The sequence below is a fragment of the Blennius ocellaris genome, assembly GCF_963422515.1.
Source record: "Blennius ocellaris genome assembly, chromosome: 21".
NCBI classification, from domain to species: Eukaryota; Metazoa; Chordata; class Actinopteri; order Blenniiformes; family Blenniidae; genus Blennius; species Blennius ocellaris.
This window is the reverse complement of record NC_137670.1, coordinates 8,170,009-8,195,123: the sequence shown is the minus strand read 5'-3', so window position 1 is coordinate 8,195,123 and position 25,115 is coordinate 8,170,009. Positions and strand designations below refer to the sequence as shown.

At 45.3% G+C, this 25,115-nt stretch overlaps 1 protein-coding gene across 2 annotated transcripts; it reads right to left on the bottom strand.

Annotated features, from left to right (window-relative positions):
• Positions 1-377: 377 nt before the first annotated feature.
• itgb4 (integrin, beta 4) lies at positions 378-24,541 on the bottom strand. 2 transcript variants are annotated; one of them, XM_080517160.1, is made up of 42 exons: positions 24,482-24,541; positions 19,577-19,659; positions 18,243-18,325; positions 17,649-17,750; positions 17,342-17,546; positions 16,681-16,777; positions 16,411-16,582; positions 16,008-16,271; positions 15,829-15,918; positions 15,620-15,742; positions 14,987-15,154; positions 14,813-14,889; positions 14,509-14,717; positions 13,733-13,836; positions 13,554-13,649; positions 13,331-13,463; positions 13,108-13,233; positions 12,277-12,395; positions 12,161-12,194; positions 11,245-11,439; positions 11,063-11,166; positions 10,921-10,979; positions 10,808-10,831; positions 10,567-10,715; positions 10,301-10,480; positions 9,785-9,933; positions 8,780-8,987; positions 8,377-8,694; positions 8,129-8,301; positions 7,864-8,044; positions 7,590-7,727; positions 7,324-7,506; positions 6,951-7,079; positions 4,407-4,604; positions 4,172-4,321; positions 3,687-3,821; positions 3,039-3,188; positions 2,773-2,961; positions 2,534-2,689; positions 2,281-2,445; positions 1,419-1,538; positions 378-1,340 (listed from the first exon to the last, which is right to left on the bottom strand). In XM_080517160.1, the coding sequence occupies exons 2-42, from the start codon at positions 19,650-19,652 to the stop codon at positions 1,210-1,212; spliced, it is 5,862 nt and encodes a 1,953-aa protein (XP_080373286.1). In that variant the 5' UTR covers positions 19,653-19,659; positions 24,482-24,541; the 3' UTR covers positions 378-1,209. The 2 variants fall into 2 exon arrangements, with proteins under 2 accessions (XP_080373286.1, XP_080373287.1); XM_080517161.1 differs by lacking the exon at positions 24,482-24,541 and adding an exon at positions 21,444-21,615.
• Positions 24,542-25,115: the final 574 nt, after the last annotated feature.

The following is a 25,115-nucleotide window of genomic DNA, read 5'->3' as shown; positions in this document are numbered from 1 at the left end:
TTTTATTGTATCCAGTCTTAAAAGTCTAAAGGAGAAAAAAAGACTGCATTCTCAGTTTCACAGATTTAAAACACGTTTGTTTTTCTCATCTTTTACACATCACAACATTTTTTTTCAAGCAATGTGACACTATTGAAACATTTTTTAAATGACTTTTTTTTTTTATGACCTACAGATGAAAATCGATCCTGTGCTGTGCTTTGGTGTGATGAAGCCTCTGTGCAGTGAATCCCAGCTGGGCTGCCGCATGTCTGTAGTTAATCCGTTTGATGTTTTCGTCCGGCATGAGCTTGTTTTTCTTCACAAATGCAGTATCAAGATGGCATTGCTTTTACTTTCCTCCCGAGCATCAATAAATCGATTGCAAATACTCCCACTGTGTTTCGAATCTTTATTGAGTGCAATAAAATTGACACGAAGAAGAGTAAAAAAAAAAGAAAAACTGTTAAAATGTGAGTCATACTTGTTGATCATGAAAGTGTTTTTTGGTTTTTTTTGGTCATAAGTTCATCCGATCGTCATCCTCAAAATGTGTGAAAAAGACAAAAATAAGGCAGTGGAAGCAAATACAATCATTCTGTCCTTACACCCCGTTCCTCCTCCCCAAGAGAAAATCTCACCATTCAGACGTTAATCTGCTTAAAAAGTGACACGACGGGCCTGCGGGGGTGAAGAAACACACAAAAACAAAAAAACACAAGAAGATACGGTACCCACATTCTGCAATTGATCTTTGATCATTTGCCCTAATTGTTAAAAAAAATAAAATCCTGAACACAAACTGTGTCTGCAGGGCAAGTCTATAAACGTATTAAATGTGTTTGGAAACACTTTATTATAATACAAATGTATTAACATGAAAAAAAAACCCACCAAATCCACCAACTCAGGACCGGAAAAGAGAGAGCAAGTGATTAAAGCAACCTGGAAGTCAGAATACTGGGTGGGGGTGGGGGTTGGTGAGGGTGGGGGTGGGGGTGTGAGGGGTCATTTTGGATTACTGGATTATTTCTCTAAATTTCCCCCCAACGTTACCGAGTCTCAGCCAACAGAAGGAGTCGACTCAGATGAGGTCAGACCAGGAGAAACATTTGAACTGAAAGTGTTTGTAACAGACACATAAAGGACGACCCCCCCCCGACTTTAATCTAAAGATCACCAAAAAAAAAAACAGCCCACTTCTTGACTTTACAAAAGAGTCTGAACCTTTTAAGACTCGTAAAACATCTTCTTGGTGACGGTGGTCCCTCCCATCATGCTCCTTTGGACCACCTCCTTGGTGACCTGGCGGGTCACCATGCCACTGCTCTCCATGAGCTGCGAGGTCATCATCATCCCATCTGCCCCACAGGGAAATATGCATGGGTGAACGTCTGGTTCGCCTCATCGACACTGAACAGATGGAGCCGTGTTCGTACCTGTGAAGTAGGGGTCGTTGATCATGGCTTGGGAGACGTTGGTTCGGGTCGTGACTTCGGTCGGCATTTGGAAGACTTCCCGTCTCGTCATTGACTGGCTGTTATACTGAGACAAGGCTCCTGCGGGAGGTAGGACGTGGCAGGAAGGCAGAAATTAAGCATCAAGCTTTGAAGCTGGTTTACAGTCTTACTTCCCATCATATCGACTCTTTAAACTTTATATCTTTAAGCCCTTCCCCCCTAAAAGTTTTGCTTGTAATTTCCAGTTGCTTTCAGTACATGAACATATTCATTTCATACAAGATCACTTCCTTATAACACACATTGAGCTGTGGCTAAGCCCCGCCCACGAATGCAATCAAACCAATAGCATTCAGCGATCAACTGCCTGGGAAAGCGATTTAAGTAATTAAAGGCACAAAAATGTTCAAACAATGTCCCCGAAGCACATGCAACGGCAAAACAGGGTTTACTCTATTCCATTTCCCAAACCCAAACAAAACATGGACAAATGTCTCCTGTGGAGGAAACTGTGTGGCAGAGGACTCAAACAGCAACAATAAACAAGGACGTCTACATCTGTTCCAAAATAAGGCAATGTCTTGTTTAATCTTAGTCCTGTAACAATCCTATAATAAGGCATTCTAGTCCTATAACATGAATTATCTTAGCCACCTAGCTTCCCTGATGAACACTTAAGATTCATCAACAAACTACGGTAGTTTATTGATTTTACATTCAGGTGTCAACATTGTCCCCTTTAAAGATCCTCTTTGGTGTCCACCGACTAAAGAAATGCTACTTTCTCTGCGCTCACCAGCGAGCTGCTAGCATTATCGCGTTTCGACAGACTTGACTGTACCTCCGTCCTGAGACTCGATGGTGATGATCCCCTCCCTCTCGGGGCCGAAGCCCTGCGTGGTCCTTGCCTGGACCTTGAACTTGTACGGGACGTTCTCCAGAAGGCTCTGAACCTTCAGACTGGTCTCGGCACTGTTGCCGTTCACCTGGAAGGAGCGAGCGTCACCTGGGACAAAATCGGGAACAGACGTCAGGCGAAACGGCCACGTTCTTCTCACCCTGATGCCAGATTGACGGCGCCTGGGGAGACTCACCTCCGTCGTGCAGCTGCTCGCAGGTGACCACGTATCCCAGGATGTCTCCGTTCGGTTTGCGAGGTTTCTCCCAGCTCAGCTGCAGGGAGTCGGGACTCAGAGCCGTGAAGACCAGGGGCCCCGGGGCACTGGGGGTGCTCAGGGTGAACGGTGATCCTGGATGAGGGTCCAGATAGAAAAACAGCATGAGAAAGGAGGAACTCGTGAAACATCACGTGACATCGGATCCGAAGCAGCACCTGGCATGGGGCTGAGGGGGCTCTTGGGGTCCACGGCCGACTCGATGGTGATTACCCCCTCCCTCTCCGGACCCCAGCCCTCCTGGCTCTGGGCCTTGACCTTGAACAGGTAGGAGTGATTCGGCAGCAGGTCCTGGATGATGACCGAGTTCTGCCCAGGGTTCGTCACATTGATGCGCTTCGTCTCGCCTGCAGGAGGACAGAGGTTTGTGACAAACCGCAGATGGGCGTCGTCCATGAGCAGAAACAGGCCCCCGGGTGTTTACCTCCGTTGAGCAGCTGGTACAGGACGCTGTAGCCCAGGATGTCTTTCTCACAGTGGGGCTCCTGCCAGCTCACTTTCAGGGCCGTGGGCCCCAGAGCAGAGAAGACCAGCCTGCTGGGAGTGTCGGGGACCCCGGGGGAGAGCCGCGCATCTGACGGGTCAACATGAGACTTCAACAACAGATACTTCGATTCAAAGCAAATGCATTCAACACTTTCACTTTTAAAAATCTATTGTATTGAAAGCAAATTTATTCAGAGTAGTGGACACGACACAACACAAAGATCTGAGCTGAGGCATTGATGACGCTGCATTGAAAGAAAGGATCGCTGTATTTTGCATCACAAAGTATCATTAAAATTGGCTTTATATTGAGATTATAATAATGTCTGGTACTGTTTGCAACTTTACAACAAAGAACAACTTTAAAGTTCAAATGTAAAGGCATTTAATATTATGGCACTACTTTACCAGCCTGGCCCACTCAAGATGAAGTCGGGCTGTATGTGACCCATGAACTAAAATGAGTTTGACAGTCTTGGGTTAAAGTCTGCGACCGTGACAGAAGCAGGCGTGAAGATGGCCAAAGAGGGTCACACCCAGCGAGAAACCCGCCCGGTGCCTTCATGCACGTCTGCAGCACACTTACCCTGGAGCACCCTGTCCAAGCTATACAGGGCCTCGTGGACGTCTGAGGACGGCATCCTGGCCCTGGAGCTCTGAGACAGGCTGTAGCTGAACTGGCTCTGAGAGCTGCTCTGCATCCCAGCGTAGCCGAACTCGCCTGGCGGCGCGTGGAGGAGGAGGAGGAGGTGGAAGGAGGGAGCGGAGGTGGTGAAGAATGGATGCGGAGGGAGGAGGTGACAGGAGTGGCCCGGTAAGAAGGGGAGGAGGGCAGGTAGAGGAGGTGGAGAGGAATAAATAGAAGGAACAAAGGGAGAGAGGGATGGAGAAACAGCGATAGTCAGCATAGCCCTTGCTGAACTGCCATCAGCCCCAACCCCCGCCGCTAAATGAGCCGTCTGCCTCATGCACCTGCCGAGGCGTCACGAATACCGCACAGCACAGTAAAATCCTTCTCACGAGGTACGTCCCTCTGCAATCCCCGAGGAATACGTCCAAACGAAAACTCACTGAGGTCCGGGAACTTGCTCGACACGTCTCCCATGACAATGGAGTCGCGGATGTTCTCCTCCGTGTAACCTCTGTTCTCCGAGCGCTTCCTCATGATGACCTCAGACGTGTGCATGCCTCCTCCCATCATGTCCGGCCTGTGAGGGCTCCCTGCACACAGGCAGAACCATCACATCTCAATGGGTGTTCACACGGATTTGTTCCCTATCCTTCCACCTCAGCGAGATTGTCTCACCTGGCCCAGTCAGGTAGCTGGTGGTGGTTTCTGTGGTGAAGGAACCTCCTCCTCCTCCTCCTCCTCCTCCTCCTCCTCCTCCGAGTCTATAGTTGGAGCTCAACGTGGACATCGGTGAGGACGACGCCGATAAGTTGCGCGTGGCCGAACCTCCCGGGAAGAGGAAATTCTGGTCCCACTTGCCGTTCATTGTGAAATCTGCAAAGACACGAGAGCCGAGATCCTCGTCAGGACGGATGTGATTCACTCTTGTTGTTGATGCGAAGCGGCGCCCCAAACCAGCTCGACTCGGCCTGCAGGAAAGAAGCAGCAGCAGGGTCAGACTTCACATTTCACCGCACTGTCGCACCGGAAATCAACAAAAAAAAAATGTCCTTAAGATTTGTCTCCTTGGACTTTTCATAACATTTAACAAAAAACTTGAAGATGTTTGGGTCAACATTTTAATAACTGGAAGCCTATTGACATTAACAGAAGTCCACCTGCAGATTAAGACCTCAAATTCCATCTTCGCGTAAATGAAGAAAATAAACACAACTTTTCTGCACATGTGCACCACGGCCATCGTTTATAGCTCTTCTGCGCATGTAAATGAACAATGACAACAATGGCTTCCAGAGTGTCATGACTCTTCGTTTCAGAAAAGTTGTGCTTTAAACTGTTTCCATGGAGATGGAGCCATAGTGGGTTATTTCCTCCATCCACACAGAAATGTTTTGTAAAAGTTGTGTGTCTATGTTTCCTCGGGAGTGGGCTTGCGGTCATTTTCATAAAGTTGTGTATTCAGTGACTCTGAGAGCCATTGTCATGGAAACGGACAGCCAAAACAGAGTAAAAGTGTTCGGTTTGAGACCGAAGAAATCTCTGTTATCTTTTACCTTGAGATTTAAAAATGTTACCAAAATGATCTCTTCTTTATGCTTGAGAGAAGGAAGAGGACCAGGTTTTCTTTAGCTCGATGGCAATGAATCAATCCCGCTCCAAGGCAAATCCATTCAAATCGCTGAAAGAGGATTTGTCACAAATTTGCATCATCTGGTTAATTCACAGTTTTTGTGTGTGTGTGTGTGTGTTTATATGTTCATCACATCCAGTTGTGTGAAGGCCTGGTGTGGGAGTGTGTGGGGTTTTCTTTTTTTTTTTCTGGCTGGTTTCCTGAGGTGCTTTGCATCTTTGAAAACAAAAAAAAAAAAGAGGACACATCTGAGGACAAAAGCAAACACAGCTGCAATTAAAAAAAAAAGGTGTCATCCTTTGAAACTGCCCTGCAGAAATGCGAATGGGTTCATCGAGTATGCCATTATTTCCATGTTGAAGCCTCTATACGCACAGCTGACAAGCCGCCTCCAGATCGCTGCCTCCCCACTCGGACACGTAGCAAACACAGACAGAGACAGGCGCTCGGAGAAAGCCTGCCCTTGATCATCAACTGGTGGTGGGGCAGTTGATGGCATTGATAGGCGCGACGAATGGGCAAGGACCGAAGCCCGAAACTGGCCGATAACACAAACCGTCAAAATCTCTGAGCAGACCACATCGCAGAGGGGAGGGGGGGAGAAAAAAAAAAAACACCCCGCTGCTGGCGACATGCCTGGCCGTGCACCACACTCCGGCATGCTTGCTAGCCCCTCTGTCTGTCAGTGGGATTGGTCGTCACCTTTGGCGGGCGTTTGGGCGCGGCTGGGGCGGGGGGTCTCCTCTGAGCTCGTCTCTGTGTCTGTGCTGAGGCGCCTGGCGATGACGTCCACTCGCTTTTTCCATGACACCCTACGGAGATTCAGGTCGGACCCCACCAGCTGGACATGGTTCCAGCCTTGGTGTTGCGGTGACAGGGGAGGGGGAGGGAGGGGAGAAGCCATAGGTGGAGGATATGTTTTGTATGGAAGAGGTGCTTTACCAAATTTAGAAAAAGGAACACAATCATGGGATTATTTTAAATCGATGTCTTGGGTTACACTGCTACAGTCCTGACTCTCTGCATGTTACCGACAACATCGTCTTCCAGGTTATTCTCGACCAACAGAACGTTTAATGAAGGATACTTGCACATGTTTGGGGATGCAATGGAAGCAAATCTTTTGCTTTTCCGTCTGGCGTTTTCTACTGGCAATAACAAATGCCTCCCAGATGGAAGTGATATAAAGGAAAAAAAGAATAGAACAATGGAAATATTGGCATTTCTGATACTTTTTTTTGGTTGTTGGGAGAAATCACTGTAGATGATTTATAGGGAATTAATGGCAGCTTTCTTTTAGGTCGTATCTCAGAAAATAAAAAAAATAAAAAAAATGACAGAAAGCCAGATAGATGATTGGAATGGAAACTCAACATCTGGTCATCCTGCATTTCTGAAGGGGGCAATGACACCACGGCAGCCCACATTTCATTACGCCACAATGGCGAAGCCAGATGGAGCAACCTGAACGATGGATCACTCTGGGATCCTGGCAGTCGTCTTGCCGAAAGAGCCAAAAAAAACACATGAGAACAGAACACGAGCGGTGCGAGTTCATTCTGTGAGCGCGCAGCTTCGACTCTACCCACCATCACCGGAGACACTGGGTGTCTTGGAGCCCGTCGGAGACTTCAGCACCTCGTTGCTGTATGCCAGGTAGCTGTCGTACTCGTCTCCTGCTTCAGCATCCACGATGGGGATGTCAGGGATGATGGGAACTGTGAAGAAAAAGAAAGTAAAGTAAATTAAAATGACCTCTCTGCCATATCAAACTGAACCTCTGTTGAAAAAAAAAAAATGTAAAACGTAAAAAAAAAAATGCATATTATAAATCTTAAATATTGCAATAAAACACTGTCTACTGCCGTTGAGAGGAAGTGTAACACATTGTGATTCCTTTGCAGATTTTTATGGAGCTGACATTTTAGCTTTGCGAACTTGGATATTGGAGTTTTCCCTTACTGGACAGAGGTCTTGCAGGCTGTGTAGCCAAGTTGATGGTTGCGTCTCTGAAGGGACCCCAGCCCACGCTGTTCCTGGCACGGACCTTGTACTGATAGGTTTGGGCGTTTTGCAGATTCTCGATAAGCAGCATCCGTTTCTTTGGGTTGTCAATCTTTACTTTCTTGGCTGCGCCCACCGGCTCTGTCAGGAGAAAGGGACACCGGTGTGAAGAATGAAATGATGGAAACTTTTGAAGTGTTTTTCCAATTGAAGGAGCGCCTTACTCATTTCATCATCGATGGGGGTGTAGACGACTTCGTAGGCTGTGATGTTGCCGTTGGTTTCGGCGGGCTCTCCCCAGCTCAGCTGAGTGACGGTTGGACTGATGACGTTGAAGGCCAGGCGACCGGGTTCACCGGGCACTGCAAGCAACGCAAGAGTATAGATTCCCAAATCAACGTCAAATTCAATGTTTCACACTGTGAAACCCCCCCCCCCCCCCCCCCCCCCCGATCGATGCAGTCATGAACTACACTTTACTGAAATTGTAGTAATTACCATCCTCCATTGTTTGACAGGTAACAACTTCGGTGTCGTAGCCATCTCCCATTGCATTGTAGCCACACACTCGCATCTCATAGTCGCAATAAGGGTACAGGTTGGTCAAATCAGCATGATTTGTCTTCACATCTAAGACCTGGGCGTCCTTCTCTGGGTCACCATAGATCCAATACTTGACCTAAAACAAGAGGAAACGTCAAAGAACCCGAGGAGGACTTAAGGTCTTAAAGTTAAAGCTTGTGAAACCGTTAATTTGCTGTACCTTGTAACCCATGGGGTTACCAGGTGGTGGCTCCCAGTTGAGTCGAATGCTTCTGGGTCCAGTGGCTTTGGCCCTCGGGTTCCCTGGGGAGGTGAGATGACCACCAGCGGAGGAGGCTTTTGGGTTGATGAAGCCCTTCTGTTGCATCTTGGCCACTTCTGGAGATCTGGGACCTGCATGTTTTGAGAGGAGAGAGTGGATGAAGCAAACACAGACGAGACTCCTGTTTTCACATTCGTGACGCTCACCTCCATCTGTGATATTGACAGTGGTGGTCTTCCTCTCTCCAAGGGAAGTGTTGCTGCTTGGGTCGAACAGCTCCAGCTGGAAGGCCTCTGGCTGGATTGGTCCTGGGTGGGCTTTCGGGTCGATTGTGATGATCTTCTCTGTCTCTCCAGGGGAAAACTTCAGAGGACCAGAAAGCTCAAAACGCTTCGCCTTCTTGGTTCGCCATTTCACTGTAGCAGGGCTGTCTGGGTTGCGAGAGCGGACGACGGGGATGGAGTAGGTAGGATCTGATGTCGTGAAGCTCTGGGTGCCCTTCTTGAAATTCATCACACTGGGTTCTGGTGGAGAATAAAATGATGTTGTGGTTAAGAGAACCAACCGTTGGATGGGATCGAGACTTTTAAGGTCTCTGCATTTATTCACCCGGTAGGTCGGTGATGGTCACTGTGGTTTTTGGGTATCGACCCAGCTTGCCCCCTTGACGTGGGTTACTGAGCTCCATGATGAACTGCTTGACCTGCTTCTCCTCCAGCAGGCCGTCTCTCTCATTCAGCTCCAGCAGACGGACAGGAACGATCTTCTGGGTCTCACCCGGATTGTAGTTCAGATCTCCTTCTACAGTCACATAGTCCTAAAACACATTATGGAAGAACACAGAACTGATGTGGCTGGCATACAACACACTAACAGATTAAAGTATAAATAATATAAGTAATATCACAATATCATAAACACTGATCAATTACTCAAAAAGAAGTATAATCTACCTAATTAATAGCTGGACTGAGTTCTATATTTGAACCAGTATGCCTGTCATTTCCCATCTACAGGTTTGTAAAGGCTAATGCATTTCAATCAGATTAAAAATAGACACATTAAGTCCATTCTTCACTCGTGGCCCTCTCAAAATGCAGAAGCATTGCTGGGTCGGGAAGTTTTATTCATGTGGATGGAGAGAGAGCGCTTACTGCCTCCGTAAAACTGCACACGCACAAAGAGATGGACAATAATAACAGCAAAGGCAGCATCCAGACTGTAATGACTCCCAGTCCATACCCTCCTGGGATTTGATAGTTTTATAGTTGAGAGTCACTTGTAATCACAATCCAACTTTGTCATCTGTCCAGACGAATGTCTGTGAACTCGTTGTTGTTTATCGTGCATTATTCTCTGTGTAGGTGTGGTTTCATTACAAAAACAAGCAACAGCACCCACCAGTGGCCCAACATGCTAACTCCATCACTCTCAGCGTTTCAGCCTCATTTTCAAAAACATTTTGTGCCAACGCGAATCTTTTCTTAAAACAAAAAAATCAAAAATGTTGCATTTTCACTCGAAACGACGCCTCAATCTCCCCCACACCTTCTGCTCCATATTATTCTCCTGCACTTAGACTTGGGGAAACAGCGCACACGGAGCTCGGCTCACCTTCTTGTCCTTGGCGGTGCCGTCCTTTGAGCGGTAGCTGACTTGCGTGCGTCCGTCCTCGATGATCTCGCGACTGATGGGGATGTGGGCGACTCCATCCTGCCTGCTGTAGGAGTAGTGAGGCTGAAGGAAGGAGAAGATGCTGGCAGCTGAGGGAGACAGAGGACAAGTTATCAGCGTCGTATAAACACAGAATTATTTCAGAAACATTGACGCAGAAACCAAAAGCAAGCGTAGAGGCAGTGCTGAGGGAGCCTTTGTGTAAAGTTTGCGTCTAGAGTATAAATTAGACTTAATGGCGATTAATAAATACTCATAATGTACCAGTAAGTAGCTCAAGGTTGGTACTCGTCGTTACTACTTGTACGGGTCCTTTAAAAAAGTGGTATCCGTCCATCCCTAAACATAACCTGTCTAACGAAGATGTGTACACCTAAAATATGTTGTATTTGTCGCTAATATATTTTTAAGTGCAAAAGTAACTACATACAATATATACTGTATATATATGCTCACCTTTCTCTTTGATGATGGTGATGTAAACCAAATCTTTTCCGATCTTCGCGATGCCTATCGGCACATCAACGGCCTCCACCAGCAGCTTCTTCTTGTCGTCGTCTTCCTCTTTGACGAACAAAGGCACGTGGACGTCTACTGACTCCACCGCTTCCTGGAACTCGATGGCGCCCGCAGCCTCTGCAGAGGAATGATTTCCACTATCAGAGATACAACAGCTGGAATCAACCCATCAGGTTATGGGTGCTTGTTCTGTACACACACACCTCTGTCTGTTTCCACTGTGTAGTAGCCAGGCACCACTTTAAGGTCTTGTAATCTGCCCGACTGGACGTTCTTCTCCGTCAGTTTGACGATATCTTGGAAGCTGCTGCGTGGAGCGGACAGGACGGTGTCCATGATGGCGTAGTCCTGCCTGTTAACCCAAAGAGGGTCAGACATGTGAGACAAATGTCACTTTTACTTTGCTAAACACTGGTGTTGCCATGCATTTTAACATAATGTCACCTTTTCCCTGCATTTTTCTGCAATCTGAAAAAGTAAAAACATGTATTAATTTTGGATCACAGGCATGAAGACGACAGTATTGTCTGCATAGAGCATCTTCTTCGGGTGTGTACCTGAACGCTGTCTTTTGAATCTTCTGCGCCCCTGGAATTTGCTTGTACACGTCATTCAGCTGGATGGAGAAGCAAATGTTAAACTCTGTCACACGTTTTTTTCGTGTACGCCTTTTGAAACCGACAACCTAAAAACACTTACGTTATCAGCCACCTCCTTGCGCAGCTGCTCGGCGTCTCTGGAGTCGGGGCGGGACAGGTTCTCTGAGAAGAGCCTGTTCAGTCTGAGGGAAATTGGGAACGGGACTGCAGAGGATGGAAGAAAACACGCGTAAATGAAAGTCGCAATTTGCAACATTATCATGAAAAACATGTAGGACTTACTGATCTCTTTGGGATTCGGCTTTAATAGAGTCTGAGGGTGATTGGCCGGCCGGTGGACATTGTCTGTGATCTTCCAGCGAACTACATCAGTTCCCTTTAGTGGACCGGTCCTCGCCATTGGGGTGTCCACATGATCCGACGTGAGCTGAGACTGACGGTACATATACTCATCTTCCGTGAAGCCGACCATGCGACCTGGAGCGAGAGCGCAACACAATGTGGCTCAAGTTCAATTTGCGCCCACATTCAAAAGTAGAATGTATAAACTTTGAGGGACCTTGAACGTCTCTGCATGTGTAATTCCTCTTTGTTGTTCGATTGACGAAGTAGTAAAGTGACTCATTGTGGTAGCGAATATACCTGATGTTTGAATGTTTCAACCCTTTATAAGGCCTTCAGTAAAATACCACATAAACACTGCAGTGTGTCATCTCCCTTTAAAGAATTCAAACTTGGTATGAAACATTTTCTGCCATTTATACATGATGTGATATGTCAAGAAGCATTAGACTGACCACAAATTGCACATCTTTCACCATTTTGTGCCAAAGAAGTCTCGAAATTGGATACATTTCATACTAGATTCCTGTAAATGACATTGAGCACCATTATACTGTATATTGTAGTATTTGGACAAAATAGGACCTCGTGAAAGCACGAGATGAATGTTTGACACTTTGTGTTTTCTGTGTCCAATGCTTTTCTTGTGCATATATCGTCTTCGTTTACGTGGGCTATTTTTTTTTTAAATGTGTCAATCAGGTGAAATGAACAATTCAATGGTGTATTCATATGATTGTCATCAATGTCCAATTGTAAGTAAAACACAACAGCAAAACAGACAAGAAAATGCAGAAGATACCAAAAAACAGCGTTCATTTATTACACATTGCTCCTGACACAGATAGCATCTTACCTCGGTTACAGCAGGGCAGCAGGGCCAGACAGTTCTGTGAAGAGGGAAACGGAAGCTGTTACTTCAGATACAACTGGGAAAAATCCATCACCTCTGGGTCGAAGTGGTGTTCATACCTGGCAGCAGGTTTTGCAGCAGGCACAGTACTTCCAGCAGCAGAGTAAAAGAAGTGCCAGCAGTAACAAGAGGAACAGGAGGAGTGGCAGCAGCCACAGGAGGCTGGCCGGGGGGCATTCTGAAGGGTCGCCAGGAAGAAACCATAAACACAGATTAAAAAATGACAATAAAAAAAAACTGTGCCCTTGATTAAGTACAAATCTAAATGCAGATTAAAAATGTGTGTGATTCATACCACTGCAATGCCAAAATTCCCCGTTAAATTTTTAGTGTGTCTGATGCTCGCTGCCAACTAGTAGCCCATTTATGCTGCCTCTATTAAGTACATTCAAATAGCAATAGCTCTATCACTGTGTGTGAGTGTCTGAAAGAGAAATGCGATCAAATGTATCTGTACTGATAACAGTAAAACAGTAATAGTGAAAAGTGTCAATTAAGTACCAGTAATTGTAAAAGCTATCAAAGAAATACCAGTAATATTTCTAATATTAAGTATCAATAAACTACAAGTTGCAGTTAAAAATGTATTAATGAAGTATCAGTAAATGTAAAACAGTATCAATACATTACCATAAGAGTTTAAAAGTATCAATAAAGTACCAGTAAAATTCAAAATGTATCAAAAACGTGAGAATGAATATGTCTGAAAGAGAGAGAAGACAATATGTATCTATACTGATAACAGTAAGAGTTAAAAAGTGAAGAGGCCAGTAAAAGTACAAAAAAAAGTATCAATAAAGTACCAGTAATCATTAATTACATCATGCTCGTCAGTGATTATCCTCACAAGCTGTACATGTAAGATATGCTGTGTCCAACACACTGCCCACCTTTCTTCTTGAGCACCTGAACCTCCAGGTCCTTGATTGTGGGATCTTTGGGGTTTTCCACAGTGTAGTGGTACGTACAGTCGTCGTCTTCATCACGGTAGCTGCAGGAATCCAACACTTGCTCACCTGATAAAAAAACCATACACACGCCAATCGCGCTCGTAAATAATGACACTTGTGTGTACAGATCGCACACCGTCATCGCTTTTTTGCGAGCGCTTACGTTCTTTCAGTTCGTCCACCATGACGACTTTAAAGGGACACTTGTCACACTCCTCTTTTTCCTTCATCTCTCCAGTTTTCCAAGCTTGACATTGGACACATCTCCTGGTGGCCTCGCACACGCCCAGCTGGGCCTAAAGAGGACGAATACACCACAACAAAAACTAAGTCAGGGAAAGAAGGTAACATATGAACTTCGACGTCTACTAAGTTTACGCTCGTACCTCGAAGTTTGGCTCGCAGGTCAACGTCATCTCAATGCCAGAGTCTGGACACATACAGCGGCCACACACACAGTTACCCCGCCCGTTGCACACCCCCTGGCACATAACAGAGCGCGGTCAAACACAGGTGGAAGGCGGCGCCGTAACTTCCATCGACAAATCGCTTGGTCTCTTCTCACCCCTTTGCTGTCCAGACAGGTCTCGGTGCTTATGGGACACTGGCAGGCCTTGCCCTCCCAGCCTTCAGCGCACACACACTGGCCCATCAGGCAGGAGCCGCGATCTGACCGGAGACAAAACGACGACGTTTAAGGGCTGAAAATCAGAATTGCGTTTTCAAAAAGTACCACCTTGGGAGCCGTTTTCAAAGAGCGGTGGCTCCGAGCACGGTTGTCATGTAAACGGACCCCCAAACGCAAGCAAAACCTTATCAAAATCTTATTCAATATACTAATAAAGCAGGTTTGAAAACATTAGGCTGCCACCAAAATGTAAGTTTCCTAAGGTATCAGCTATCGATGTTTACAGTACGGCAATTGTTCAAAGAAAACCCTACAAAGACATTTTGATCTGTTACTTTAAAGGCTCTCGCCTTTGTATGCATTTGCAGTTTTCCACACTATCAAGCTGAGCTGTCTTTTTTCTTTTTTTTTTTGCGAATCAGAGGTTTTAAACCGAGTCTGCTAAAGGAAAAAAAGGCAGAGAAACACAGACGTAGGGTACTTGTCATCTTCAAATCCCAAGATTGGAAGATTGATCATCTCTGCCCAAGTTTCCTCATACAAGACACTATGCCAAGGTTCTCCCAATGGTATGCGTCGTGATTACTTCTGAGTCTAAGCAAATCAAATTGGCCAGGATGACCCTGACTGGAAAATGCTGAGAAGAGGTAAAAAAAAAAAAGACAAATATGCATTGTGGTATTTGTAAATCCAGTCGTTGCAATTCGTCGTACCGTTGCAGAGGAAGCCTTCGTATCGCGGACACCGGGACTTGTCAAACTGACAGTACGGCCCTTCAAACTGCTCAGGGTTGTAGCACACGCACGTGCCGCACGCCATACAGTCGCCGCGGCCCGAACAGGGTTCCGTCGTGTTGGGACCGACGCACTGGCTGGTGTCCAGAGCCGAAAACCTCGCTGAGCAGTTACAGAAAGTACCCAACCTGAAGGGGACACGTGGGCAGAAGAGACAAAGTGATTGTCTGAAACTCTGCGTTATGTACCACGGAGACAACGAAAAGATCAATTCAAATCTCACCAGCCGTCATAACAAAAGCACTTCCCGCACACCAGGTCTCCATTCCCATAGCATTTCTCCGCATTGGAGATGACGGTCTGCAGGAGATTTGGACAAAGTAGCAATTCAGAGATGAGCCCACAATAAGAAGGTTTTGTCCGGTTTGCTATGCTTCGTCGAATGCGTGCGTCTGACCTTCTCGCATTCGCACTTCGGACACAGAACAGAGGCCTCGACATTGAGGGCAGCGTTAAAGGTTGAAGGTTTGACTCTCATCATGCCTTCTTTGTCGTCCGATTCCATCTTGCAGACGAGCTCGTCGTCGACCATCCGCTGGGCCTTGACCCGCACCTTGAACGCTCCCTAGACACACACACACACACACACACACACTGAATCATCGACCTCAGCATTCCCGCATCTGCAGTCGAGTTTGTGTTTTATCTCTATCCTAAGTCGAGCCAGATCTTCACTGGGTACCAATGTGTTCATGAGAAACTAGGAAGTAGGAATGTCCCATTCCATCTGCATGCTGTCGAACTGGGAACTTCCCACTTTGAAGCTCTTAGGCTTCTTAGAAAACAATTTCAAAACTGAATCACATGAATATTTATCACGTGTGTTGGCTTCTTTGCGTGAGAGCAGCATCACTTGTCATTTTTATGCAAATCATTTGGGTGGGAGGGACTTTCCCACTTGGAAACATCCCAAGTTTCAAGCCGCTTGAACGTATCACCGTTCACTGCAACGTACACAACATGTGCCTGTATCCAAAGTATTTTTAGCCACATCAGACAATGAATATCAGATGTTTGCTTGGAAACTTACAACTGCACCAGGTTTGAAAGCAAACTCTCCGTATTCCTGAACGCTTCCACTGGTGGACAAGAACTCTGTTTTGAACGCCTTGGGTGTGTGATCTGCATGGATGCTCATCTTGGAACGGATATTCTGCAAAGACAGCATAACTTAAGCACACTGAGAACTTTTCATTCAACTGGAATGTCCGCAAACTAAAATAAAAAGGAAGCTTTTACTTTGAAAGCCGTCTCCATGACCTGGAGGATATTGGACGAGTCTGCCTGTAGCAGACCGACCTCAGCAATGGGGAAATACTTTTGGAGCTCCTGCACACATACGTCCACAAAAAAAAAGAGAGATTTTAAGAACTAAATTCTGGAAAAATAGACCAGAACATGAATGAAAGTCCACAAACCTTGTAGTGTGTGTAGGAGTGATTGGTGACTGCAAATATGGGGATAATATTGTTGTTTTTTAACACTTTAACCAGTGTGGGTATGGAGGGGTAATCCTGACTGGTGTCCATGTAGTACTTGTTGTCCGGGCTGAGGTGGCAGGCCTCATCGTTGCGTGGCAAGATGCCCGAGAGCACGTTAGCACCGTCGGCCTCGTAGTGGAAGGCCGACTCGGTGGAGAAAACCAGGAGATGCGTGCTCTCTGGGCGCCAGCCGATCCTGTCCTGGAGTGGGGCGGAAAATCGAAATGGATGTTGCGAAGGTTTACCCAACTTTCTCTGAGAGTCCACCGTTGAATGGCGAATGAGTGAATGTGACTGATCACGTAAATATAGAGATAGGTTGATTTATATATTTACTCACCCCACACACTGCCGCCTGTAAGATGGCATCAAACCCTCCCTCAGGAGCATCCAGATTGCCAGAGATTCTCTCCTTCTGGAGCTCACTGATGAAAAAGTCCACTTTGGGGGTCAACGTGATGACATTTTGGAAAGAGAAGGGAGGGTCACTGTCTGGCCACGGCTGCCGAAGCCTGAAAAAGTGGAAAGGGGACAAAGAAAAGACAAATGGAACTTGTGTGTTTCTGCTTGTTCTCTCTTTTCCCTAAGCAAGTCACATTTCAGGTCTTACTTTGAAGGTCTCATGTCGGTCTGGGGCTCGATCACTTTGTCCACAAATTTTCCAAATCCAATGGTGTAGTCGTCCGACAGCTTCTCCACCAGAGAGGCTACGAGAAACACAGGACTTCCTATTAATGGTACCGTTCCAGGTTATTTTTAATTCTGTCCTGAAACGACTCTAAGACAGTTTTTTTTGGTAATTCTATCTCCTAATGGTAAAACCACCAAATCCCAGGAGATATGGGAGTAATGCCACCCTGGTGGCCGCCATTGTTGTTGGTCATCGACGAGTGATTTACTACGGCCGTGATCTGCAGATGCAGTAGCAGCGTTTTGAAAAAGTTGTGTTTTCCTCCCGTCTACACGGAGACCGAGTGGGATATCGTTTTCAAAAGGTTGCACCGTTGGGAGCCGTTCTCAAACACGTGACGCGGATACCCAAAACACAACGAAGTCCGACATCTTAGCTGCTTTTGAAATTGAACAGCGAAAGTTGTGGAAATCCAACCAGACTGAAGTCGCACAACTTAGAAGAGTACAAGTTGAGATTTTAGGTGCGTGTTTCACAAGCGGACGAGCGACATCGGCACCGTAACAATGCGGAGGTGACGTATAATGGTTACAAAAGAAACACGCACACACTGAGTGCACACTTCACAGTTCGAACCCACCGAGCTCTTTCCCCATTCTCTTCAAGTTGGTCAAATCGTCCTCCATGGAGTACGAGAAGTCCATGAGGATGTAAAGATCCAGAGGACCTTTCGTGGGTGTGAACACCTGCATGTCCACCACTCTCTCCTCTCCCGGCAGTAAGCTCATGCTCATCAGCTGCGGGGACACCTGAGACTGCTGGAGTTTCACGTTGATCTGCTTGTTCTGAACAGCAAGAAAAAAGAAAAAAGTTCACATTTGAGATTTGGAATCTGATTTGAAATCATAATGAACGCAACGTTGGAAATGAGAGGGATAAAGGTTTACTCTTTCTATCTTCATGGCGCCTTTCGCCGTGATGATCGCTGCAACCCTGCATCCGTGAGCCTTGATGTTGTTATACAGGTCGCAGCGAGGGCCGTTGAAATTCTAGAGGGGGTCGAGAGTTTGATGAAAGAGTTTTGATGAATGTCGCCCCGACCACAGTGTCTGACTCTCAACTGTAAAACTGTCAAGTCCCAGGGGAGTGTGGACTCTGGAGTCATTGTTCATCTGGTTGCACATGTGTAGAAAAACGAATTACTGCACAGGTGTAGTTGCAAGGTATCTGCTGTTTCAGAGTCTAAGCGTTTTCAAAAAGTTGCCCCCCCGTTTATAAGAACAGGGAGTCAAAGTGTTTTTGAAAAGTTCCACCTTGAGATCGTTTAAAAAAAAAAAAGTTGCATTTACAATGACCGTTTCAATAACCCACATGCTCAACTGCCCTGCGTATCCCCCAAATGAATGTTTCTTACACATTCTCTGCAATCTAATAGATAAATGAAGATTCACTGCGTCAGGACGTTGTACCGTCTATAAAACCGCATGTTTATTTGTCCACTGTTTGCGAGCAGGAACCATCCTGCGGATTGGCGCCCTCACCTCATCGGGGCAGTACGCGCAGCCGATCCCAACCTGCAGACACTCTGAGCAGGTTTTGGCTCCAGAAGCGAAGCAGGGGTTTTCTGTTGGGGGAGAAAGAGAGAAGAGGAGACGAGTGAGGAGAGTCAGTGTCAGAACGAGCGCAATACAAAGACGTGGAAATCAAAACCAGGATCCATAGCTGGAATACCTGCGGTAACTCCAAACAGATTCACGATAACTTTAACCATTTCTCTCCAGTGAGGTCACGGTTTGGCTGCTCTGGATTTTTATCTATTATGGATTCCTCTGCGTTCTGATGTGTCTCATTTTGCCATTTTTGGTTAATTTAATCTGGCAAATATGATTTCAATCAATACAAAAACAAAAAAGAGAATAATATGTTTGGTCTTTGATTGTGTATTCATTTAGATTCTTATCAATTTTGTTGACAGTCATGACAATTTTATTTAATCCATCTGGAATGCAAAATAAAATAAATGGGAACCTAAAGAAGTGTATCCGTGTCCTAAATGGTGGAGAAACGAAAATGTGAGCAGTCGCTGGTTTGAAATTTTAGAAGAACAAGATATGTATGTAGGAAATGTGAAAGTCGCCACTTGTATGTAGTATATTTAATTCTGGATAGTACGGGCCAAATCCAGGAGAGGATCAATTGCGTCATTTCAATATTCTCATTCTCATTTTCTTTTACATATTTCACCCAAAATATTAAACTGTAGCAATTTAACCGAGACGCGTTTGACCTTGTGGTACCACTTTGGGCCACATGATGGTGTATTGAGTCATCGGTCTATTGGACAAATTCGGTATTACTCATATCGATGCTTCAGATGGGCAAAATTAGAAATACAGATTTATGGAAAATCTTCTTTTCAAGAGTAAATTTGGACTTTGTTGCTTCTGCAGAAGCATTGGTTCTCGTCATGACCTTGACTATGAGGCACATGGGTTTGAGTTTTGGTTGTGGGCATCCAGAATAATTGGCAAGTCTATATTTCATCTTGTGCTGACTTGCTGTGTTGAATCCCTGTAGAAGGGAGCAGCTGAATACTTTTTACCTTCTAACTTGAACAACAACTCAGTTTGAGGAATTTGGTTGGTCAATTTGCTCTAAAATGCTTCACAAGCAACTCTAGATCTGAGATGTCCTCTACAAGCGGAGGGAAATCTCAATATGAGTTCCATCCATCCATCCATCCATCCATCATCAGCAGCCATTTTTTTTCTAAGAGAGTCTACATTTCCACACGTCTTTGGCATGACCTCGCCCAGTAAGCAAAAGATTCCTGGTTTATTTAGTGTTCGTAAAACAGGATGTCGTTCTCTCTCACTTTCAGCAAAGCAGCAGGTCACCAGGACGGCCAGAAGGCCGACCCCCACCGAGAGATGCGTCGTCCATCTCCCCATCTCCTTCCTGTAGGTAGACACAAACACGTTTAGAAACGTGCAAGAAATGCTTGAAAACACATCAACAAAGAATTTGAGGGGGAGGGGTAAGAGATTGGGAGTGTATTTTCAAAGGTGTAACTCGAACCACCTACGGTTGGTTTAAAGTACAGACTGGCCCAGACGCTTCCCTGGTATTAGCTTCAGTTTGCGCTCCAGTCCTTATTCTGGTGTTTTCCAACCACTGACATAAACAATGGCTTTCAAGATGTTCCATAAACACTGCCTGTTTATAGGGTTTTTCTTTAACCTCCGGTGTGTAGAGACGTTCACATCGGCATGTAGTCTATGCAAATGTAATTTACCAATAGACCAAAAGATCTGCCCCCTCCGAATGGAAAAGCATATTTTAAGGTCTGTTGCTGAACATGAATGAAATCAATGTTCTTGACGTGTTGATAAAGAAATGTCTAGTAAACATCCATCATGAGAAAAAGAATATCTGGTCGGTTTCACTGTGAAATCTGAATGTACTTTATCATTAACAGTTAGATCTTCTTCTTGACTGGTGCAAGGAACAACCCTTCTCGCTTGTTTGCGTTCATTCAGTTCAGAACATGCCGGGACTATCAAGAGCCAGTCTGGGCTTGATACAGAGTGATGGAATAATTGAGACAGGAAGAGGTCGCAATGATAGGATGGGATCTGGATATATCCCTGGCGGCATTAAAAAAACAAAAAACAAACAAAAAAAAAACCCTTCATAACTTCACGGTAAGGAACAATCTGATGTACATGAAGCAGCAAGAAGGAGAAAATAAACCCTGCTAACAAGAGAGGAGGTGGAGAGCGAACAAAGGCTGAACATAAAAAAAAAAAAAAATTGTCAGTAAGATTTGTTCCCGTTTGAGATTTACAACTGCGAGAAGGAATTTCTCTTTCTGGTGTGAGGATGCCCTGTTCCGAGTTTAAAAAAAAAAAAAAAAAACATGGGAAAAGCACCTTAGCGTGTCAACGTGAACTGGGGCTGGCTACAGTTGTGTGGGAGAGATCACAACACCGGGTGTGACATAAATCACTGTCATGAGAGGGACCACCTCCTAGTTTTCTATAGTCACTATTTGATATTCCTAAAGTTGGGAAGCCTGTAATGGCTGGGGGGAAAAAAACAACAACAAAAAAACAGAGCAATAAAAACAAAAACAAAAAAAAACAGAGGATCATCTCCCTGAAGTTCAAAGACGTAACAGTTGCTCTGCAGACAAACTTCATGCCTGCCAGGTGAACATACCACCGCTGGGCGTGGGCGCGACCCCGTTACCAGTAAAGGTGGGGGTGGGGGGGCAGCAGGTTAGAGGGTCACGCTCAGGGGTCTTTGACAGTGAACCGAGCACCAAAGGGATGAGCTGGAAAAAAATCAATCACGCAGACGGCGACAGCAGGTTTGGATCTCAGGAGGAATCCTCCCGCCTTTGTTCGCTTTTCCCCGATTCTCTACTTTCACCTGCGACGCTTTTGTGCCCTTTCATGTGGGCAGGGGTACAAAAAGACGAGAGCCAAAGAGAAAACAACCACTAAGCTCAATGCAAACTTGTCTGGGGAAATCTGGCAGCGTGTTTAAAATCCATAGACTGAACTTAGGAATTTATCAAGAAAGTTTTTGACAACTTGGAAAGTCGTATGTGCGACTTGTTGCAAGGCCTCAGCGTTTAAAAGTGAACAGCACTAAGAAACAATAGAGGCATTGGGACATTCTTTTTCGTTTTTCTTTTTTTTACGACTGGATACAAAGAGATTACTGATCAAACAAACCTCTCACTGTGCTCTCGCCCAAGTCCAAAAGTCCAGCGATAAATTTTAATTTAAAAAGAAAAAAAAAAAAAGTATCTCCTTTCTTTCTTGTCACCCACAACTTCGGGGGAACTTTGTATCCACCTGTGCTCCAAAAGACAAAAATAAAAACAAGTCCGGGTCCTTGTGTCCGAAGTTCCCTCCCAAACACACTTCCAGTTGTAACGTCCTCCGCCTGGCTTCTTCCTTCTTGCACAGTTCTCTCCAGTCAAATATTGACTCCTTTGCCCTTAAAGTCCGCTCAGTCGAGCTTGTGTGTGTGTGTGTGTGTCTGTGAGTGTGAGTGTGTGTGTGTGTGTGTGTGTGTGTACTTGGGTGTGTGTGCGTGGTGGGGGAGAGATATGAGCCGCGGCGAGAACAAGACTGAGTGGATGTGACTGAGGGTTGAGACTTGATCCCTCCTTTAGCTTCACACACACACACACACACACACACACACACACACACACACACACACACACACACACACACACACACACACACACACACACACACACACACACACCCTTCCCTCTCCAGGTGAGTAGCTCTGACAGTCACCTCCCTTCCGCTGCCTCTATCTCTCTTCCCCACCCCAGTTACAAGTCGAAAGCTCCACACCTCAGTGTGTCAGACGGACCCCCACACCCCCCCCCCCCCCCCTCACCCCCCCACCCCCACCCCCACCCCCTCCTCTCCCCTCCACTGCATTCCACCCCGACAGGAGTTCACCTGTGTGGGCTTGACACTTGGGAGTCAGGGCCCCTCCCTCCCCGGCCTCCTCGGCAGGCTCCTGGGAGTGGCGCTGCAGAGCACAACGCTGGCCGCAGGCTATGGGAAACCGCTTTTGTGACTTTGTGTTTACACAATCGCACACTCAACACTGGCGGGCACATTTTCTTCGCCCGTCTAATATTTAATCTCGACGTTGCCACATAAGCGTTTTCACTTTTTTTCGGTTCCTTTGCAGGGTGCGGAGAGACTTCCTTCTTTCGCTTGAAGAGGTGGAATATGAACGAGTGAGGAGGGTATTTACATTCCTGAACGTGACACAGTGAACCAGACACTCAATCGTTGGGTTTGACGGTCTTTTTTTTTTACAAATGAGTTCACGGAGTCAAACAGAGGGTTTGACCTCCGTGGAGGAATGTCACAGGAGAAAGTCAAAGATCTTCTCGAAGGACCTCCGATGTAAACAATTAACGCGACAACACATTTCCAAATCGGATGCATTTGTCTGAAAAATCGGAATCTAATAAAGCGGTCTGGAAGATTGACATGAATTCTACAACTTCAACACAAAATCTTATCTTATTATCAAGAGGATTCAAATTAGACGATAAGAAGCTCCAAGACCCCTTCTGCCTTTTCACCAATAAAGCTTCACATCGTCCATTTTTGTCAGAACAATGGAGATGATATGAAGAAACTGAATCACAAAAAAGACCAAAATGCTCATCAAGTGTGTGTAATGTGACACTATTTTTTTTATATTCTACCTTGTTCCATTTTAAATATATTTTTTTAAAATAAATAAATACTCTTTCAGCAACTTCTTCTTCGTGGACCAATTAGTAAATATTGACTCATCTGCACTCTCACAACAACAGACCATTTTTAAAGGGCCCGATTGGTGTGAATTATTATTGAGCAGGACTTCGCCTCTGAGTCAGAACTCAAGGTTGTTTCATAGAAAAATACATTACATGCCCTATTTAGGTAGTTATTCATTCAAATAACCGAGCAATGGTAGATGCTGAATCAGGTATTGACAATGAAAGGATTTTCAGAGGTGACATTCGAGAAATCAAAAGGTTTCTAAAGAGATGAAATCTTTGAAACTGGAGCAAAATATTGGACTAAAATAAACAAAACGTCTGTTTGACAATGATAACGTTACAGCAGCCAGACGGGGGATGTACTGTATAACCAATGGCCTGCATCCTGAAGCTTTACTGACCGACTTTCATCCTATTCTGACTCCCCTAATCAATATTTATTGTTGCCTTTAAACTTTGTATCTGTCAGGAAGCAGAGTGTTTTCTGTTAACGGCTTCATGTCCGATGTGGTCGTTTCCAGCCCAGGGGTGCCTCAGGGCTGTGTTCTGGTGCCCCGTCTGTTCATCCCGAACTCAGACAGCTGCAGATTCTTAAAAAGAAACTGCCGACTTTGAGCTTTTTAGTGTGTAGAGATATCGAGGAACTTTTCTTGGTTTGGGGACTGTTTCTACTTGGCGATGAAGCTCTGCTCCGCGGCGAGCTTCATCCGGAAAAGAGACTTAGATTAGATGGACAATAACAACAATGTATCTGAGTGTCATGACTCTCAGTCCATATTCTCCTGGGACTTGGCAGTAAGATAATCCAACATCATCTGTCCAAGCAAATGTCTGTGAACCCGCCGTTTATATATATATAGCATATTGTTCTCTGCGTATGTGTGTGGTTGCATAAAAAAAACTCCAAAAAACAACAACAGAATCAGGCAAAATACACTTGTTTGGTACCCCGGCGATCAAACAATGTGAGGCATTCAGGTATTTTCCCATCAAAGAACACAGATGTTAAACGGCAATATTTTTAAGATCGACTGAACCTTGAATGATTCCTCTTGTGATGCTGTGTGAAAACCCTTTGATCAGATGACACACGCACACACGCACACACGCACACACACACGCACACGCAGAACAGAGTTTACTTGAGGTACAGTACATGCCACACTGAGCAGCTCCTAGCAACCTTTGATTCACTGGATGACTCTGCAGGGGGGAACAAATCTTCTGGCTTTACTGGCTCGCGTCACAAAGCAGCACTCTTCACACATTCAGGTGGATATTTGTTCACATTCAAGCCTGATATCGTACATAAGAGCCACCACAAAGCTGCAATAGTCAACTTAAGTAATGCACATGAGTTAAAGGCAAATTTTCTTTTTGGTCCACTTTCAAGCAGTTGCTCATGATGTCAAACACCACGTTCGCCCTCAGACATGGAAGTGATGATTATAGATGACTTACGATGAGAAAGGGGCTGTCAGCGTGGATTCATGAGCAGACAGGACGGAGCTTCACTCTCGCCGCAGCAGGAAAACTTTCAGAGGAGTCCAGACTCTCCACATCTCAGTCAGTGTGCAGCCACCTCCTCCCCGATTTACATGACAAAAACTGCTTTTTGGATCAGTGAGTTCATTCACTGCCTATAATGGCGTCTCCCCCCCCCCCCTTTTTTTTTTCCACCCACCAATAAATCTCCACAGAGCAGACAACTACTGGTCACATTTGAGTCGGAGTGAAAACATGAAAATAATTACTATAATAACACAACACAGCAACGTGTTACCTGGTAGCGACTTGAATATTGTGTTGACAATGTAATTCAGGAAAAACAATAATAGTGGTTACATATGTGCATGTGCCACATTTAAATAAGAGTTAAATAAAAAAAATAAAAAAAAGTGTTTAAGAGGTTCATTTGAAAAGTAACCTAAAACATATATACGCTACATTAAATGTATTATTCTTTGATATTCTTGGGGGGTTTTTCCATATATATTCACCCATGTGGGATGAATAAAGTATTATTTCTATTGTTAATAGAGGGTTAGGGTTACTAACTCCAGAAATAAATAATAACAGGTGTTTCTTTTTTCTA